The 18,803-nt window shown below is 28.2% G+C and overlaps 3 protein-coding genes across 3 annotated transcripts; 2 read left to right on the top strand and 1 right to left on the bottom strand.

Annotated features, from left to right (window-relative positions):
* Positions 1-1,183: 1,183 nt before the first annotated feature.
* On the top strand, positions 1,184-7,854 carry LOC145181124 (diphthine methyl ester synthase-like). Its single transcript, XM_090072175.1, has 8 exons — positions 1,184-1,630; positions 1,895-1,955; positions 2,929-2,992; positions 5,878-5,986; positions 6,318-6,438; positions 7,065-7,104; positions 7,291-7,394; positions 7,477-7,854. The coding sequence occupies exons 1-8, from the start codon at positions 1,496-1,498 to the stop codon at positions 7,677-7,679; spliced, it is 837 nt and encodes a 278-aa protein (XP_089928301.1). The 5' UTR covers positions 1,184-1,495; the 3' UTR covers positions 7,680-7,854.
* Positions 7,855-12,775: 4,921 nt separating this feature from the next.
* Positions 12,776-15,500, bottom strand: LOC145181102 (large ribosomal subunit protein eL8-like). Its single transcript, XM_080056106.2, has 6 exons — positions 15,372-15,500; positions 15,036-15,162; positions 14,804-14,953; positions 14,461-14,681; positions 13,228-13,298; positions 12,776-13,024 (listed from the first exon to the last, which is right to left on the bottom strand). The coding sequence occupies exons 1-6, from the start codon at positions 15,372-15,374 to the stop codon at positions 12,799-12,801; spliced, it is 798 nt and encodes a 265-aa protein (XP_079912232.2). The 5' UTR covers positions 15,375-15,500; the 3' UTR covers positions 12,776-12,798.
* A 190-nt stretch (positions 15,501-15,690) lies between these two features.
* On the top strand, positions 15,691-17,545 carry LOC145181191 (mediator of RNA polymerase II transcription subunit 22-like). The gene is made up of 4 exons (XM_090072278.1): positions 15,691-15,753; positions 16,773-16,876; positions 16,987-17,067; positions 17,225-17,545. The coding sequence occupies exons 2-4, from the start codon at positions 16,775-16,777 to the stop codon at positions 17,441-17,443; spliced, it is 402 nt and encodes a 133-aa protein (XP_089928404.1). The 5' UTR covers positions 15,691-15,753; positions 16,773-16,774; the 3' UTR covers positions 17,444-17,545.
* Positions 17,546-18,803: the final 1,258 nt, after the last annotated feature.

Genomic DNA, 18,803 nt, shown 5'->3' with positions numbered 1-18,803 from the left:
AAAAAACTTTTTCTTTCTGGCAGTCATGTAAAACCGATTTATGGCTTTCATTCCAGCTTTGTTTAAATTTTCTTCCCTTTTTTGATGGAAAAGATGACTGTCTTGAACAACAAGGTCTAGGCTCCTCTGTAAAAGATGACGACTCAGCAACAGCGGTTGAATCAGTTGCATCATCTGACTGAACAAATGATAAACTTTCATGAGTATTATCTTGGAAGTTATTAGCATTTTGAGATTCAGAAAATAATGCAACTGCTTCAATTAGATTTTCTTTTTTTGAAAGGTATTCACTAATCTTCTTCATTCTACAACATCGTACAACTTATTACTTAAAAGTCAATATACCATTGAACAATTAAAAAATTTCTTCAAAAACTTACATTTTTTTAATTCAAATGATTTTTAATTCAAAACTTTTAAATAATTAATACAAATAATACTGCCAAATTTATCAAAGAAAAAAAATACTAAACGAACGTTTAACTTACACAACTCTTTAGTTTATGTAGTTCCGTTAATTTGCTTTTTATTACGTTTTTACCGATCTCAAATGAGTCTCAAACTCATCAGAAGCGTGGAATTTCTGAAATTCGAAAAAAAATATAAACTTTTGAAAATCACCATTGGTATTTGCGGAAATATTACAATCGTTTTAAATTGTTATATTTGTTAATGTTTAAGTATATTATGGTTTTTATTTTTTAAAAATTTTTGAAAGCTTGATGTGTTTCCCCGACAAATTTCCGGATGGGGCTCAAGCCCCCAAGCCCCAGCGCGTTCTAAGCCTATGATGTTCGGTGATCAGACGCTGTTAAGACCCCTAATCTATTTACTGTGGACTCTGCAGAGTTAAAAATTTGAAAATGAAGGGATGGGATTTGAAGACATTCTACCTAAATTAGGAACGTTACTATGATGTATTTATTATTATCATTATTTCTATTACTGCATCAGTCAAAGATAATTTTTTTAAAAATTAGATTTTTTTATTACCAGGTATATGAAAATTTTACTAAAAACCATGGCCCAGGTAATTCTTGAACAAATTTGTAGATATAAAATTAGTTCATAGTTTAAACATGTTGAAGTATCATGTATTCAATTTATCAAACATATTTCTCAAAAATTTTGTTTATTTCACCAGTCTCACGAATAGCATGTTGTTTAAGGCATTTTAGTGACCATCATTTTCATCCTCGAGAGCCGGTCGGAATAACCTGGTACAATTAATTAAATATCACGTGGAATTTTCAATATCCTATTAGCCACATGATAAATTCAGATATTCCACTCAAGTTATGAACTAAGTCTAGTTTTTTTTACCTAATTAATTTTTTTTTTTTTTTTGCCTTATTGCATTTGTTTATCAACAGCAAATACGCAATTATTTACGAGGTTTTCACAGGTGCTCTTTTAATCTATAAGTGAATTTATTCTCACCACTGTTTAATTTTAATTTTTGTTTTTAATAGTTTAATTGTACTGATATTTCAAAATGTTATATTTAATTGGTCTTGGTTTGGGCGATGCAAAAGATATCACTGTAAAAGGTTTGGAAGTAATAAAGAATGCCCACAAGGTTTTCCTTGAGGCATACACATCAATTCTAAAAGGTGGAAAAGAAGAACTCGTAAGTCAAAAGTTTAAATCTTAAAAACATATTTAATGTAATGAAAAGACAAAATATAATTCCTATAATTAACAGTTTTAGGGTTTGATTTGTCTCTCTTCATTATATTACTTTAAAAAACTGTGTACCTTCTTGATTTGTTTTTACTTGCAGATTATCTTTTTTCTACTTGGTAACAATGTTGTATATATTTAAATATTTGCATGTTATTGATAATTACTTTGTTAAACATTTTATATAAAGTGTTAATGATCTTGTTTACAGGAGTGTTTTTATGGAAGAGAAGTAACTCTTGCTGATCGCAATCTAGTTGAGCAGGGCGCAGGTATATATATATATTTTCCAAAGTTCTTTAAACTTACATATTTTAGTTTAATTTATAAGTTTAGTTATTTCATAAAGCACACTGATTTATTTTTAAAAGTTATTAAAAATAAGATAAAAATAGAGTTTTCAAATACAGACTGCTAAATCATTTTAAGCTTGAATATTTGGGTCTTAATTTTTCATTTGTAATTGTAAGATATGGTTTCCTTGTTTGAAAAGTATCATATTTTGTTGGTTTACTAATTGGTGTCATAGCTACTAACAATTGCAAACAATTTAACTTTGTTGCATAGTTTATCAAGATCTTATAAACAAGCTTTAAAATTTATTACATTATGTTTTTATTGCAGGCCTTTTTTTGGTTTCATTTTATTAAAAATATAACAAAATAACATTTCCAGAAAATATTTTTTTATTGTCTTAATTTAAACAAAATTAGCATATTATTGTTGTAATCAAATGTTTCTTTTATTTGCAATATAATACATTTTTTTAAAAATTTGTTTGACCTTTTTTTAATTGCAAAAAATGTCGGTCATCTTACAAATTGTATTCTTCGCAAAAATGAAACAATGAATTAGGCAGATATTGAAAAAGTCTGTGAGGGAATTCCAATTGAGAATTTTTTGTATAAGTTGAAAGTTATACAGAAAACTAGTTAATGAGGATAGTGTTATTCCTTACAGCTGGAGATTTCACAATGACTTTCCTGACTCATCATAAATTCGTAGTTTATGATTTTATTTCCCAAACTTTGAGTCCACTGGTAGCAAATAATTTTAATAATTTTTTTTTTAAATTCACACAAAAGATAAACTTTACTTGAGAAAAAAAAACATGACAACATTACTTTGCACAAAAAGGTTTACTAAAAACTTTTTTAAAAAGATGTCTTAGGCTTATTTTTAACATTATTTCATTATTTTTGTTAAATTCTCTTATAATATTTTTAGTTATTAGGTTTTTTATAGATGAAATTCTTGATGAAGCAGAGGGAAAGGATGTTGCATTTCTTGTTGTTGGGGATCCTTTTGGGTAGGTAAGTCATTGGTTGATTTCTAATTATAGTTATTCTAAAATTCTTTTGGCTCAGAGTTTTGCTCTTTCTAAATAGGTTCTCTTTAACAGGTATGTTCTTAAAACAAATATTTTAATTTTCATAGAACTTTGAAATGGCAACCAGTTTATGCAAAGAATCAAAAATTTTACAATATAATATAATGTAAATTCTGTCTAGCAATTTTTGATTCATTTCAACCATGTTATAACTAAAAAAGAAAAAAGGTAAATTTCTTTCAGCATTAACAGTTACATTGTGAGGTATTTCAAACTAACCAATGATTAAAGTATTTCAAACTAACCAATGATTAAAGTCTTTCAAACTAACCAATGATTAAAGTATTTCAAACTAACCAATGATTAAAATATTTCAAACTAACCAATGATTAAAGTATTTCAAACTAACCAATGATTAAAGTATAGACTAAATTTACCTTAGTAATTGGAAGAAATTTAAAGGAGTGGTCGATGATATTTAACATGACATTGCAAAAGTTTTTTTATAATGCTATTGTACTTTTATTGCACTTAACATAAGTTCTATGTAACTGCTTTGTTTTAGTAGGCCAGCATTGCTCTTATCTACTTTTTGAGTTTGTATTTGTAATTCCAAATCTGTTTCATAAATCTGTTTAGCATATGAAGCTTGATAGCAATAAGTGATAATTGATCTTAAATGTTACTATTAAGCTACAACTTGATAAGATTGATTTTGGAATTCACATAGTGCACTAAATAGAAAATAGTCTTTTTTCAATTTAGATTTGTTTAAACATTCAGTTTTCAAAAAAATTTGTTTTTTAGAGTGCTACTCATTATTGCTGTACCAATTTCTATAGTTTTTATGAAATTTGACAAGTCTTATTTTTCTTTATTATATTTTAGACTATGAAATCCTGTCAATGACACTGATTAGAATTTTATTACAATCTCATTGGTTCACATTAGTGTAGATTTTAAAGAATCAATGAGCTTGCAATAATAGAGCTACAAAACTACTTTCACAAATAAAGGGAATAGAAGGATCAGAATAATAACTAACTAAGAATATATAATTTGATTATAAGTGTTATATAGTTAAAGAATCTGCAAAAGAACATTTTTATATGCTACACACTTTAGAGGAAAGAATAGCAAGAGAAAAAAGATGTCTCAGATCTTTATAGCGGTAGATCTGTGTTGATCATCTTGATGTATTAAATCAAAAATAAAAATCATCTAATAAGGAATCAATTATTTTTTCGAAATTTCTTTTTTTTTTTTTAATGAAACATGTATTGTCATTAATGTGAAAGTTTGTATTTAGCCATTTCCTAATGACTTCTTAAATTCATCTGGTTAGTTTAAAATAAGTTGGTTAACAATTTCAAAATGGAGCAGCAGAGTTTACCTTTTCTTAACAAACTCTACAAGCTTTTTTATATTGTTCTAGATTTTCACTGTTCTTATCCATGGGTTTGTAATTCCTGTCTAGCTATAAGATTATTCAAATTATTAATTCAACAATCTTAAAATACCTGGCAGGTGCTCCTCAATATGAAATATTGAGGAGCACCTGGCAGGTATCACTTGCATATCATTCTTTGAAACTTCACACTTGGGGTAGCTATGGTTTGAAGAGTCTGATTCTATAACAAAATAACTACTAAATGCTTGTCAGAAGCATTAAAGTTATGTTGTTTGAGTTGAAATATATGAGGAAAACCTTATTTTTCTTAAATACAATGGTCTCAAATACTTTGGTTTCTAGTAAGGATAGGAATCCTAACACTAGAAAAATCATATGGATCAGAAAGATTGTTTTATTCTTTTTCAAATGGAATCTCATATTGCATTCGAGAGATATTACTGCACCAAGTATTTTTATCAATTTATTTTGCATCCAGAATTATTTCTTAAGAAACTTTTTTAAGAAAAATTGGGATCTACAAAGATTTTAATTTTCTAGGGTAATTTTTGTCACCTTAGTCTGGAAAATATGGCAATGCAAGCTGTTGCATTACTTTAAGGAATGCTATGTAGCTAGGAGGGGTGCACAAAATGCATGATGCTCTGCTGAAATTGTTTCTTTTTAAAATTTTCTTATTAATTATTTCAATTTTTTAAGTTTTATCAATCTAGAAACTTGATTAAGGCGATATTGTTTCAAAATATAAAGATCGAAAATCAAAACGTTGATCTACAGTTTGATCCTACAACAATTAATGGCTGAGTTTGAATCTGCAATTATTGATTTTATTTGAAACTTTCTTGATTGCTAATGTTAATGTGAAAAGGTTCTCAAATGTTTGGAAGAAAATTCAATGCTTTTATGAGATCTGAAACCAACAATCAAATCAAGTTGTTTTTACTTGATTTAATCAACATCTTATCTGGTGTTAAATATTTTCTAAGACTAATTGTCAAAGGAATTTTTTTAAATTGTTGACTTCAAAGATACTGATGTTTACATCAACAGTGTTATATAGCCTTATTCATCTCAAATACTTAACATTTTTTAAAAAATACATGTTTTTTTGTTTGTTTGCTGAAATGCACATTCAATTAAATAAAATATATAAATGCCCTTTTTTTAATTAGAATTTCAAAGAACATTTTCATTGAAAAGAAGAGCATGTTTTACATTTGATCCTTTTAAAATGTATTAATTTTTTGTTGACAGAAATTTGTTAAAATAACTTTTTTTTCTTTAAAGGTTTTTTTAAAAAATATTTTGAGGGGCTTGGAAAATACTGCAACAAAAAAAGTTTTCTCGTCAGCCTTTTTTTTTCAAACGATTTCAACTACTTCGTGCGCAATCTAGAAACTTGTTTACAAAATGCCTTTCTCAATTCTTTTTATTTTTATTTTTATTTTCAAAGAGCTACTACGCATACTGATTTAATAATTCGTGCAACAAAAAGGAATATTAACTACAAGGTCATCCATAATGCTTCTATTCTTAATGCTGTTGGTTGCTGTGGTTTGCAGGTAATTTTTTCTTTTAATGTTGATGGTTATCTAAATTTTTACATCTTCCTATAAATTATACAATTCTTCACTGTTTTATTTCTGAGCTTACAATTCGACTCCTAGCTATTTGACTAGTTAAAAAGTTAATTATAATTTACTATTAAATTTCGTACCAAAACAGTTTTTTAACAAATTTGATTTTTGTAACATTTTTTAGTTGTTTTTATTACTTTATGTGGCTAATGAATTCTCATTTCTGATCTTTTGATATGATCACATCTTCTTGCAGTTTTTTTTTCCCCTCATAACTGGTAAAAAAAAAAATTCTAAGGGTTTGTTTTTTGTTTAGCTTTATAATTTTGGTGAAACGGTTTCTATAGTGATGTGGCAAGATGATTGGAAACCTGATAGCTTTTATGACAAAATTGTTGCTAACAAAGAAAGAAAGTTGCACACGCTATGTCTTCTGGGTAATTTTGTTGCCTTTTTTTTTTTTAATGCAAAAAAATGTCTTTAAAAAAAAAGTTTTTTTTTCCATGTGATTTAGGGCCTGTTTATATGGCAAGCGGGCTGGCTCGTTTGCCGAGCCAGCCCGTTTACCGAGATCCCGACGTCATCAATATTTTAACTTAATTTTATTTTGCGTTTATATGAATAAACGAGCTGGCCCGGATAGCGATCCGGGCTAGTTTGTTTGTGCCTCATTTGCCGAGCTAGCCCGCTTTCCATATAAACAGGCCCTTACTTAAACAAACATGAGTAGTGATGGCAGTAAACTAATTACACGGCATACAAGGTACTCTCGGTATACAGTATAATTAGTAAAATATATACCGAGCTTATTTATTTTAATGTGGTATATTAGGAAATGAAAATAGCTGGTAAGAAACTAATTACTCAATCGAGCCTGTATCTAAGTATTTGCTACTTTCATATTTTAGTTTAAATGGAAACGAAAAAAAAGCAGCTTTCCCCACTTTTTATGGTTAACAAATGCTGTAGCCATTAAAATGGGAAAATGATTATTTTATCAATTTTTTTTTTCTTTTCAGTATTTTTTTTTTATTCAATCTTATAATTCTTTTCGTTTGTTCAGATATAAAGGTCAAAGAACAAAGCATTGAAAACATGATGCGGTACATTTTTTAATTGAAATGATTTTTACAGTTTTTTTTTTCTAAGCGTATCCAGCAAACGCTCAAAAGACAGTTAAATATTCATTAAAGAGGGAGTATAAATGTGAATTCCTTAGTTATTGAAAAAAACTTTTTTTTTTTATTCCTTAGTTATTGAAAAAAACTTTTTTTTTTTTTCTCGTCAAGTGGTCGTAATATATTTGAACCACCACGTTATCTAACTGCTAATGACGCTATTAAACAACTGCTTGAGATTGCAGAAAAAAAGATCGCGAAAGAAAAAGAGCAAGGTCAGCAATTAAAGTTTCTTAAACGTTTCAACAAATACTTTACCAAACAAAAAGTCATTTAAATATTTCTTTATTGTTTTAGTATTAAATGGGGACAGTCTTTGCGTGGCATTGGCGCGAGTTGGATGGGAAGATCAGAAAATAACATTTGGCACGATGGATGAAGTCAGCAAAATAAACCTCGGTCCTCCTATTCATTCTTTGATTATACCTGGAGAAATTCATTTTATAGAGAACGAAATGTTACAGCTCTTTTCTATAGATAAAAAACTAATAGAAACTTAATGTTGCAAGAGATTAAAAATGCTACGTCCTTGCAAACTGAACTTTTTACAGAAAAAAATCGTGCGTTGATACAACGCTAAAGAGAATCTTAAGTTGATACACCGCTAATCATTCAAAAATTTGATAAGATTACAGTATGGTATGAAAAATAGAAATAAAACACGATCATTATGCCTCCATTTTGTGTTTTTTGCTTTTTTGCCTTGATTTTTTAAGAAATTAAAACCATTAAAAACAAATCCAGTATTCAGAAGTTCCATAAAAACTTATCCAACCAGATTTATAGTTTTAAACTTAGTAGATCTAAAATAAAACTATCCAAAAAATCTGAAGCAACCTATAGAACTTGCTCCTAAGAAAATAAGATTTTAATAAATGCTTCAAAAGAAACTTAACGAGCAATCAAAAATCTAATAGATGGAAGCGAAGGCCATAAAGTAGCTAATAATGTTCAGCAGATGAAGAGCTGGAGTTGGTCTCAGTTAATTTTCCCTGGTAAATCTATCTTTTCATAAAACTTCTAACAGCTTCTAGACACCAAAAAAAAAAAAGATCTTAATTGCATTTTAGATAATAAATAACTACAACAATAATAATAAAAAAAAATCGGAAAAACATGGCTAGAACTTATAATTTTTAACTATTGTTACACAAAAGAGATAGGGTAATCATAATCGATATTTTGTCATTTAATAGCAAAAGGACTTTTTTTTCAAGCTTTTCAATCAAGATAGTTTAATTTAGAGACCAGTTTTGAGTAGGACTTATTACATGTGGTTAAAATACTAATTAGAAAGCAGAATAACAAGTATTCAGTCAAGAGTTTGAACTTCAGGCTGCATATTTATTGCTGACAAAATCAACCACATTACCTTGCCGATTTACCTAGATATTAAGTAACCGCTGCATGAAATTGCAAAAACTTTTAGAGTGCTAACTCACAATTAATGTGATGAGCTCAATGATATATTAACTAGATATCTAACTCGCGCTTCCGCGGTGAAACAAATTATTTGCCAGCTAGAAATAACGCATGGATCAAAGCAAAACAAAAATGAATTGTCAGTTAAAATAAAACGGCTACCGCCAATAGAAATTTAATAAACTTGCTTTATTTTGCGGAATTTTGTGAAGTTAGACATCTAGTTAGTATCTTTGGATGAGCTTTAGTAGTCATAAATGGATCAACCGCAAATGTTTACAAGAAATCTGTTGGCTTATTTGGTTAGCAGTGCAATTTGTGAACTGTTTGCACCAATATAAAAGTTATAAGAAAAAAAGAAAACAAAGGAAAACCATTGTGAAACTGGTAACTAGATGCTGCTAATAGCTCGGGTGACTTAAGGCCAGTCTGAGAAATTTTCGTTTTATTTTCGTGTTATTTTTGTTTAAACGCGTGTGACGTGTTTTCACCTCGCGGGATTGATCTCATTAAGTAGGTATGTGTGCAAAATTTTTAAACTATTCAAATATTTAATTATTATACATCTTTGTAAAGAGCTTTAAATCAGTATTACGATGGTGAAAATTTCATAAAAAACTAATGATTCTACTAAAAGTTATGCCCATTTAAGTGACAAAAATTCATTATAAGGAATGCTTAAGAAAACTGTAACCAACCTAAAAAATTAGCGTTCGGCTTACGGTGGTTTTATAATTGAACTTCATTGTTTAGTTTATAGCGCATTACTTTGCCTCGGTTATATTTTTATTCAACTTATAACAGAATATGGTTTTTTTTGTGTGTGTTTGTGTGTAAATCACGTTTTGATTACTTTAAAAAATCACCAATATTTTAAATAACGTTTCATTTTTCTAAAAAAAACAATTTTTTAATGAATAAAAAAGTCAAATACACAAAATGCTCATAATTGTGAATCCCCTCCCCCCCCTAACCTCTACAACAGAAGAATATTTGGTACCTTTACTGCGTGCAAAAATAGAATATGAGCGTGTCATTATTTTTTAATGAAATTTGGCAGGTACATAGAAAATAGATATATAAAATTGATTCAAAAGTTAGAAAAAAAACCCATCATCCCTTCAATGTCAATTCACTTCCAGAAAAGGAATGAAGTTTTCAATAGCAATGAAATCACTAAAAAAGTTAGTTAGTGCAAAAAAAAAATAAATTGCAGTAAACTTACAGCACTCTACTTTTAAAATATTATCTAAGTCAATATAAAATTCTAAAAAAAAGACGAGAAAAATCCATCCATACGACACCTACCTCGAGCACGCGGTGAAAAAATGGTCACAGATTTTATCTTTAAAATCGGTGCCGTAAATCGCAGATACGCACATACCTACATTAAGAGCTAGACGTTAAATATACCGTTATCAAAGGCCGATATTGTTTTTATGGAAACAGCCGATAATAGATAAAAATATACATCTATCAAATCTATACATTCATATTTAACAAAAAATAGTACTTTATTTTTATTAAATATAAATGATTATATTTACCTATTTAAAGTGTAAGTTCTTACTGAACTTGAGGTTCCAAAATATTGCATCCTTTTTGAGAATACTGCTCAGAAATGCCTTTATTGGTTCAACCAAATTTTTTTTAAAGGAAAAAATAGGACAATTTACTAGATCTTTCTTTGATACTAATATGAAGAAACTGGCACTGAAAAATTTTCATACCTCTTTTTTTGAGAATGATGAATTTCTTTTAGGCCTCCTAAAATTTTAGCTTCCATATAAAAACACTTATAGAGTTTAGCTATGTTCTTAGGTTCAAATTTAAATGTTCCAAACCTATTCAACTTTGTACACTTTTTTTTTTTTGCGAAATTGAAAATTTGCATGGTAGAAATAGGAAAAATGTAGTAAAATACCCCCTAAAAGTCTTTTGACTTTTTAAAGGGTATTTGTCACTTGCCTATAATACAAAAAGGCTAAAGGTTGACGCTGGTGTATATTTTTCCTGATAATTTTATCTTTTCACTTTTCATTACCCCAAGCACAGGCTACATCTTAACATTTGACTCAAACAAATCAGGAGATAATAACTTACTTGAGTTTAGGAAATAAAAACTTATAGATAAACATAAGGTAGTAAAATATTTTCTTTCTAAAACAAAATACAGTTAAAGATTGTCTCTTAAATTGCATTAAAATTAGGTTTACTGGCCCTGCCATCAGTCTGATCCACCATATGCTTTATATAACCTTGGATATATCAGCCTTTATCAACTTACAAAAGTTTTCCAAAGTATTTTCTAAAAATTAACAATAGAGAAGCTGGATGCAAGAATGAAATTTAGCAAAACCCTATTGTGAGATTTAATACAATTATTTAAAGTGATCAATTATCGGTAAAAAAAAAAAAAGATTAATTAGTATTTAACATTATCATTTCTTACCTTTGCGATGAAACAATCTGCTTAACACTATGATCTCATTCCCATATATTGCATTTTGAAGAGTTCTTAATATTTATTGTTAATTGTCATATGAGAAACAAGGATTAAAAAATTGTCAATATTAATCCAGCACCTTGTATTTTATACACATTATAATGTAATTATCATATAATGAAAAAAAAAAAATGTAATGGAATTCAAGGAAGAAATTTAAAAAATTTCTCTTTTATACTTGTATAGGTTTTACTTAGACCACCACCAATAAAAGCTTCAAGGTTGACTAAAGACAAATAGTTGATGAAAAACATTTGGATTTTGCAACTTTTCCTTGTACTTTCAAAACTTGTCTTGTTTTTTATCATTATTACATTTGCTGAAAAATGAAAATTTCACAAAACTTGTAGTAGTAATTGAAAAATTAACAACTTAGATGTATGTATGAATGTATGTATGTATGTATGTATGTATGTATGTATGTATGTATGTATGTATGTATGTATGTATGTATGTATGTATGTATGTATGTATGTATGTATGTATGTATGTATGTATGCATGTATGTACTTCCTACATATACCAAGTATATTACACAGAAAATGAATCATAAAAATTAGAAAAGATTAGGTGAAACATTAAATTCATTTTCAAGTAAAAACCAATAACAAAAAGATAAACATAGCAACAAGACAACTGGTTTAACATATTTTCATGTAAAACTTTCAAACTAGAAAATAATTTTTGTTTTGCTTGAAACAGCTGCAAAATATTTAAAAATCTAAAACATCATGTCTAATAAAATGTAAATTTGGTCACATGGTTTCACCCGACAAAAAAAATCTTAATTATTCTTATCGACTTTATTGCTCTAAGTGCCGTTAACGATGATTGCTTCTTTTAGTAGTGTTAGGGACGACGCCGGAAGATTATAAAAAACGTCGGATTTTCTGATCGTACCATCAATCACTAATTGTACAAGTGGATAATAACAATTATCGAAGTGTACTAGATTGGACATTACTGGAATAGATGTGCATAGAGATCATTTTGTTAATTTTTAAAGATATTCTCCTTTTTCAGAAAAGACAAAATCCGTCATAACCCATAACGTCGTAAAAAATTAATATTTTAATTTTTAACAGCTTTTGCCTGGTAATGTTCATTTTAGTGAATTGTTTGCCAAAAAAAGTTATGCTCAAAAGAAATGTTTGGTGGTGCAACCGAACACTCATAAAAACGAGACATGCCTTAAATCACCCGAGAGGGACTTGAACTGATATTTGTAATAAAGTAGAATTCCCATTTAATACGTTTTGCAAAAATTCTATTTCTGCTAAATAATGCAACTTTAGATATCTTAGACGTTCAATATTTGTTTTTAACCTCAATTGTAACTTTTGGTGTAGACCAACCTTAAAGCCCCGCTGTTAGACGTTCATTTTTTCTTTTGTACTAATCATTAAAGAGTAATCACTTAAGAATAATTTACACGAGGGTGTACCTAAGTTGTTATTTAATTTAACAAATTCAACTCAGAATATCGTCAGACTATTAAGAAGAAAACATCATTGAGAGCCTAAAATTAAAAGGAATAAATTTGTAACTTTCATCTCGCTAACTATGCGCAACTAAAAACTTAGTTGTTTTTTTTTCCCTTCATTAACTAATTATTAAAGTTAAGAAACCAGCAGTGTAAGGAGTTAACACAGATGAAACAGAAAAAGCTTATATATTCCACCATTTATTATTTAAACACGAAGTTCTTTTGCTTTAACACGCTCTAACTTAGCAACTTTGGCCTGGCTCTTGCTGCCCATAACACCACCACCCCAGTGTCTTCTGATTTCATCTACTCTTTCATTGTAGTTTGTTTTTACTGCTTCAGATACCTTATCCAAGGATGCTTTATCCTCAGGACGAGTTGTAGTAAGGGCAATAGCAGTGGCAGTTTTTTTATGAACTAGCTTACCCAGCCTATTGAGGAAAAAATAAGGGTTGCAATATATATTGAACAAGCAAACTTGTAAATAACATAGAAGCATCTATCAAGATGCAAATCTCAGAATCCTTTGGTTTTTATTTACATGATATTTTCAAATAGCAAATATTCATTAGGTAAACACATCATTGATTTGCAATTAAAAAGCAAGAAAAGTAAAATAGAAATCACAAATTACCTAGCTTTTCCTTTTACAATGCAATATGGAACTCCCATTTTACGGCAAAGAGCTGGAAGCCAGACAACAATCTATAGAATTAAAAAAAGGAATTCCAACATTGAAAAAAAAAAGAAATTTCACACTTGAGCTTTACCAAAAAATAAACTAAAGCAGAAGCCAAAAATTGAAAAACAATTTTATATATTTTCCAGGCTAATGCTTTATGTCACTTAAATTTAGACAGAGTTCAAATTTGGGAGGACTACTTTTTTGTTATTTTCTGGATAATTAAACATTGATTGAGATTGATGTATTTTATATTAAAACTCAATTTTTTTTTTGCTTAAAATATAAAACAAAACAAATATGTCATTTATATTGTTATTTTTAGTATCTTTTAATAGCTGAGAAATTGTCAATGAAAAAATTTAAGGTAATTCAGGATTTTAGGGTTAATATATAGTTTAAAACACTGATCTACAAGCAGAATACAAAAAAATCTGAATTTTAAACAGAATTTAGTCAGCAGAGAAGTCATAGTAAACTAAACACAATTACAGTAAAAGAAAATTGATTTCTGAACATAAAATTTCAAAATAGAACATCACAATTTCACAGAATTTACACTTCACTTGTCAAGGAACAAACCTAGATTATTGGGCCCAGGAGGAGGAAAGGGGTCTCTTGAACCACAAGGTTTTTAAAAATCATCTTAGCTCATTCGAAAGCAACAAATTAAAATATTAACTTGTCGTTTTGAATAATCTCAAGTATTTTTCCTGACTTTGAATGAGCAAATAAGTAAAATGTACGCATTAGAAAAATTAGGTAAACAAATTAATAAAAATATCAACAAAGAATTGTAAAACCAATTTTTATCACAAAGTAAAATCATATTGATTTATATTGAATATTAATTTTGTAACTTAAAACAAATACATCTAAACTATTATATAATTTATAAACATTGAAGATAAAAATTGTCCTATGCGGATAAAAACTTTTAAAAATTATAAAAACTATAACAGAAGTATAAGATATTTTTATATTGTTTATGGAAAAGTGAAGCTTTATTAAAAGATACGTACAATACAGTAGTAAACTTTTAAAAAATTCTTATCTTTTAAAGATAAAAATTTGAATTTAAAAAACTATTCAACTAGCCCTGAAAATGGATGGCGCTCAAGCGTTGTGCCTATACTCAGCCGTCAAAAAGGAAAATACCTCAATTGAAGTAAAAAAGGAAAATACCTCAATTGGATCAACATCATGAGCAATCACAACTAATGCAGCTTTCTTGCTTTCAACTAAATTGGTTATGTGGTTGATTCCATATTTTATTGTAATTGGTTTTTTTCCTTTTGCTTCTGTTGCACCAGCAGCTTTCTTTTCAGCTAATTGTGTTAACCTTACTTTCTTTTCTTTCTTAGTTTCTGGGCGATATTTATGCAACAACTTGAACAACTGAGTTGCTGTTAAATTATTATAAATATATCATATACAATTTATTCATAGTTACTTAAGAAAATAAATAACACTAAAAACAAGACAAAATAAAAACCTTAAGGTTTTCATTAATGGAATTGCATCTTACCTGTTTGTTGATCTAAAGTCTGGGTAAACTGATTAATTGAAGGAGGAACCTTCAATCTTTGGTACAAAATTTGTTTCTGGCGTTGTAATCGCACATACTTAGGCCAGCGAACAAACCTTGTTAGATCACGTTTTGGTTGGACATCAGCACCTTAAAATAAGAAAACTGTTCTGTGAAATTTAGCTACATAAATTGATTCAATTCAATAATTTGTAAATATAACTAATCTTACCTATTCCAAAATTCTTTGGTCGTTTTTCAACAAGAACATTTACAATTTTCTTAGGTGCTGGCTTCGATGTTGTCTGATATGGAGCAGCAGCTACCTTTTTGACTTTGACCTTCTTCGATTTAGGCGGCTAAAACAACCCATGTTAAAGTAAAAACATTTCTTGAGAATAGTTCATGAATTCCAAGGTATAATGCAAATATATAACTTATCAAACAACATATAAATAAGATCTCACGAAAAGAGAAAATCTTCCATTAAGCTAAAACAACTCGTAACACAAGGATCATTAAGATTTTCTAAGATAAATTTTAGGTATATTTTGATTTAATATTATACCATCTTCGGGTCCTGGTCAAATCTTGGGTTAAAAGGATGTAGTATATTGCGGAACCGCACCAAAACAACTCATGGACTTGCTTATGAAATCATGATAGATATTAATTTATAAATTCCAATCAATAATTTGATATATTTTTAGTATGATGTTATTAATATCTTTGATAAATACAAAATGTTATTTTAATTTGTTTAAAAATAAATTTTAGAAAAATAATTGTATTTGATGAATTTAAAAAAATTCATGAAGCAAACTTTGCTTTTGAAAAAAAATGTTATTTGCAGAACGAAAGCGGTATTAGATTCTACGAATTCGCAAACCTATTGTAACCTAATATACTTCGAATGTTGACTTGAATAACAATCGCTTCAGGTGAACTAGGTATCTGTTTTTCCTGGTTAGCTGTTCTTTTTTTTTTCCAAAATAATATGCCTACCTTAGGCGAAAACCACGATATTGAACCCATTAGAAATATCTATGGTTATAATGAACGTACAGAACGAGTGTTAGTTAATGCATGGGTGACTTGAGGTTTTTAAAATGGCTTGAGTTTTTGAGTCTCTTCTAAAATACTTAAAATCTATTACAGTTTTAACTTTGTTTAACTTCTTCGTATCATTTTTTAGTTTGGCTCATTTTTTATTTTGATAGCAATCAGTACCATTGGAAAAAAGCAGCTAACTAGTAAAGGAATATTTGATAGTCCTATTGTCAAATATTATTTTACTGATCAATTTTTTAATTGAAGAATTGTTTTTCACAAAACAATTGTCAGTTTTATTTTCCTTTTTTTGCTCTGAAACAGCTCTTAGTGGAACCAGATAAAATATCGGTGCCCCAGAAATTATTAAAGCCAATTAGATTATCTATTGCATAACTTCAAAATAATTTTGTCATTGTTATCAATTGAATTTAGAAATAGTACTCTTTGTTTAACATTCAAATTGTCGGTAGTTTAAGCATTTTTCAAGTTTACTAGTTTAGGTAATATTTTGAAGTGCATGTAGTCAGTTAATATACCATGATTGCTGTAGCTAAATATACCAAATAACTTTTTTTTGTCAGTATTTTTTTGTAACCCTATTTGGAAGATACTAAATAATATTTTTATTGGATATTTTTAAATGTGTCAAAAGAAAGTGTAAAAGGTTGAAATAAGTCTAATACAATTTACAAATAAAGCTGTTTATCAGATGATTGACAAAACTTTCTAACACATTTCAAATATTTTTATATTGTAAATTGATTAAGTCTTTTTGTTGTTTTTTCTGTTTTGCTTTTTTTTTTTCCACAATTAATAGCTTTAAATTAAATTTGAAAAAAAAAATTTAATATCTCTATTTTGTCATGTTATTTTTTCATGTTCTATTGGATATAAATCAATTTGTGACAAAAAAAAGCCATGAGTCATCGTGAAGCTTTGTTGAAATCATACTCAAAGCGCCTGAAAGATGATATTAAATCTATTTTGGATAATTATGTTGAGATAATCAAAGCAGCAAAAGTATTCTCCTGTTTTTTGTTGCATTTTCTTGTTAAAAAGCAATATTTTTAAGTATTTCATTTTAAGTTTTTGTTGCTACATCAACTTAAATTATGCAATAAAAAATTTAGGTAGAGGAAGAAACACAAGTAGCTCGTTTGACACAGGCTGTTGAAGATGGTTATGAAATTGATGTGCGAGCATCTAACATTGCAAGTTTTTACAATAGATTGTTTAACTTCATTAAGTTATCTCATTTTTATATTACAATTCTCTTAGGTTTTTAGCCGGAGAAAAATGTATGTTTTTTTGAATGAATGAGAAATATTAGGAAAAACAATGTTATTGTATGATATACTTTTTTCATAGGTTCGAGCAGGTGAGTCGTTAATGAAACTGATTTCTGATATCAAAGAGTTCCTTATTTTGAATGACTTTCCTGCTGTAAATGCCAGTCTTCAAAAAAGAGTTCAGCACTTAAGAACAATTGAAGACGAAACAAAGAAAAAGCTGTGTGAACTGAAAGAAGTTGTAAATAATGACCTTTTTCTTTTAGAAGAAGAGTTTTATCTATCTAAATATAAGTAAATTAATTGTAGTTGAGTTCAAATTATTTCTTACAGATTCAAACCAATTTTACTTTTGTTGTGCTGTTTGTTTATTGTGATTAAAAAAATTAAATGGTAAAAATGAGGGTTTTTTTTTTTTTTGAATACAGAGGTTACTTATGCATTTGTATATTTTTTATATTTATAAATGATATTTATTAAATAGAATTTGCACTTTGATTACTTCTTTGACAGTATTTTTGATTTTTAGATTTTAAATACCAAACAGAAATTACACTTAAATTTTTTCACATAAATGAATGACAAATTTTGTAACAAGTGGGGCTTTCTACTATACGTTTTTTTTTATTAAGGACTTTTTTTCATTGAAGGTCTGAGCTAATTGTTCCCACCTTCATTTATCCAGATGAATGTTTCATCAAAGTTATTTCTCAAGTTTTCAACATTTAGCAAAAGCTGATTTTCTTTACTCTACACTTTCATTCTTTTTTAGAAATCTTTTTTAGAAGGCAGTAAAAAGACATCTATTCACTTTCGAAAGAAAGAGATTTTTCGAGTGGTGTAATTATTTCTTACTATCAGTAAATGAATAGTTCTAGAATAATCTACATAATCATTTAGTAAATATCTTCGAAAGGTTCTAACGTTTATATAGTTTCACTGGTGGTCTTAATGCATTGAGTTGGATTATGATATGAAGGTATATAGAAGAATCTCAATATCTTGCACTCTAATTTTCGCATCACCGTAGAATCAGTAAATTTTTTTATCTTTAACCTCAACCATACTTAACACTTGGAAACTTTTGTTCGTTCGTTTTGCAGTGAATTATGGGATATAAAATTTTCTTGAGTTTAGTGCCCAAAGGTTTGCTCTTGATGCAACAACACATCTGTTGCAGTTTTTAAATAGCAGAGTTTGTTAAACTAAGTATTAGTTTAATCTATAGTTAAAATAATCTACAGTTAAAGTAAATCTTGTTAAGTTAATCCAATTATTTGGCCAAGGGGTATATAAATAGGGTCGAATATAGGACTAGTTTTGGTGGGATCGAAACAGTGGAGGAGCTAGATCATTTTAGGAATTTAACCAAATCGTTTGGAAAGGAGTATAGGTAAACGATCTAGAATACTACTGATTAAATAGTACTTCTCTAAAGCAGATTACGGTATATTAACGCCTTTTTCTCGCAGTCCGCAGTTGGGAGAAATTAAAAATAATGAAAAAGCTATTTCGAAAGTCTCAAAGTTACAGTATAATTTTTTTTATAAGGTTGTTAAAAATTCATATTCAAATGGATGTAAAAATTTATATTCTAATGCTTTTCTGTAAGTTAACTGTAATTATCAGTAAATTCAAGAAAATGGTAAATTATCTTC

The sequence above is a fragment of the Hydra viridissima genome, unplaced genomic scaffold, assembly GCF_058129835.1.
Source record: "Hydra viridissima isolate aposymbiotic clone 2 unplaced genomic scaffold, HvirCarnegie_v1 scaffold_14, whole genome shotgun sequence".
Taxonomy (NCBI): Eukaryota; Metazoa; Cnidaria; class Hydrozoa; order Anthoathecata; family Hydridae; genus Hydra; species Hydra viridissima.
The sequence above is the reverse complement of the archived record's forward strand: the minus strand, read 5'-3'. Positions and strand labels throughout refer to the sequence as shown.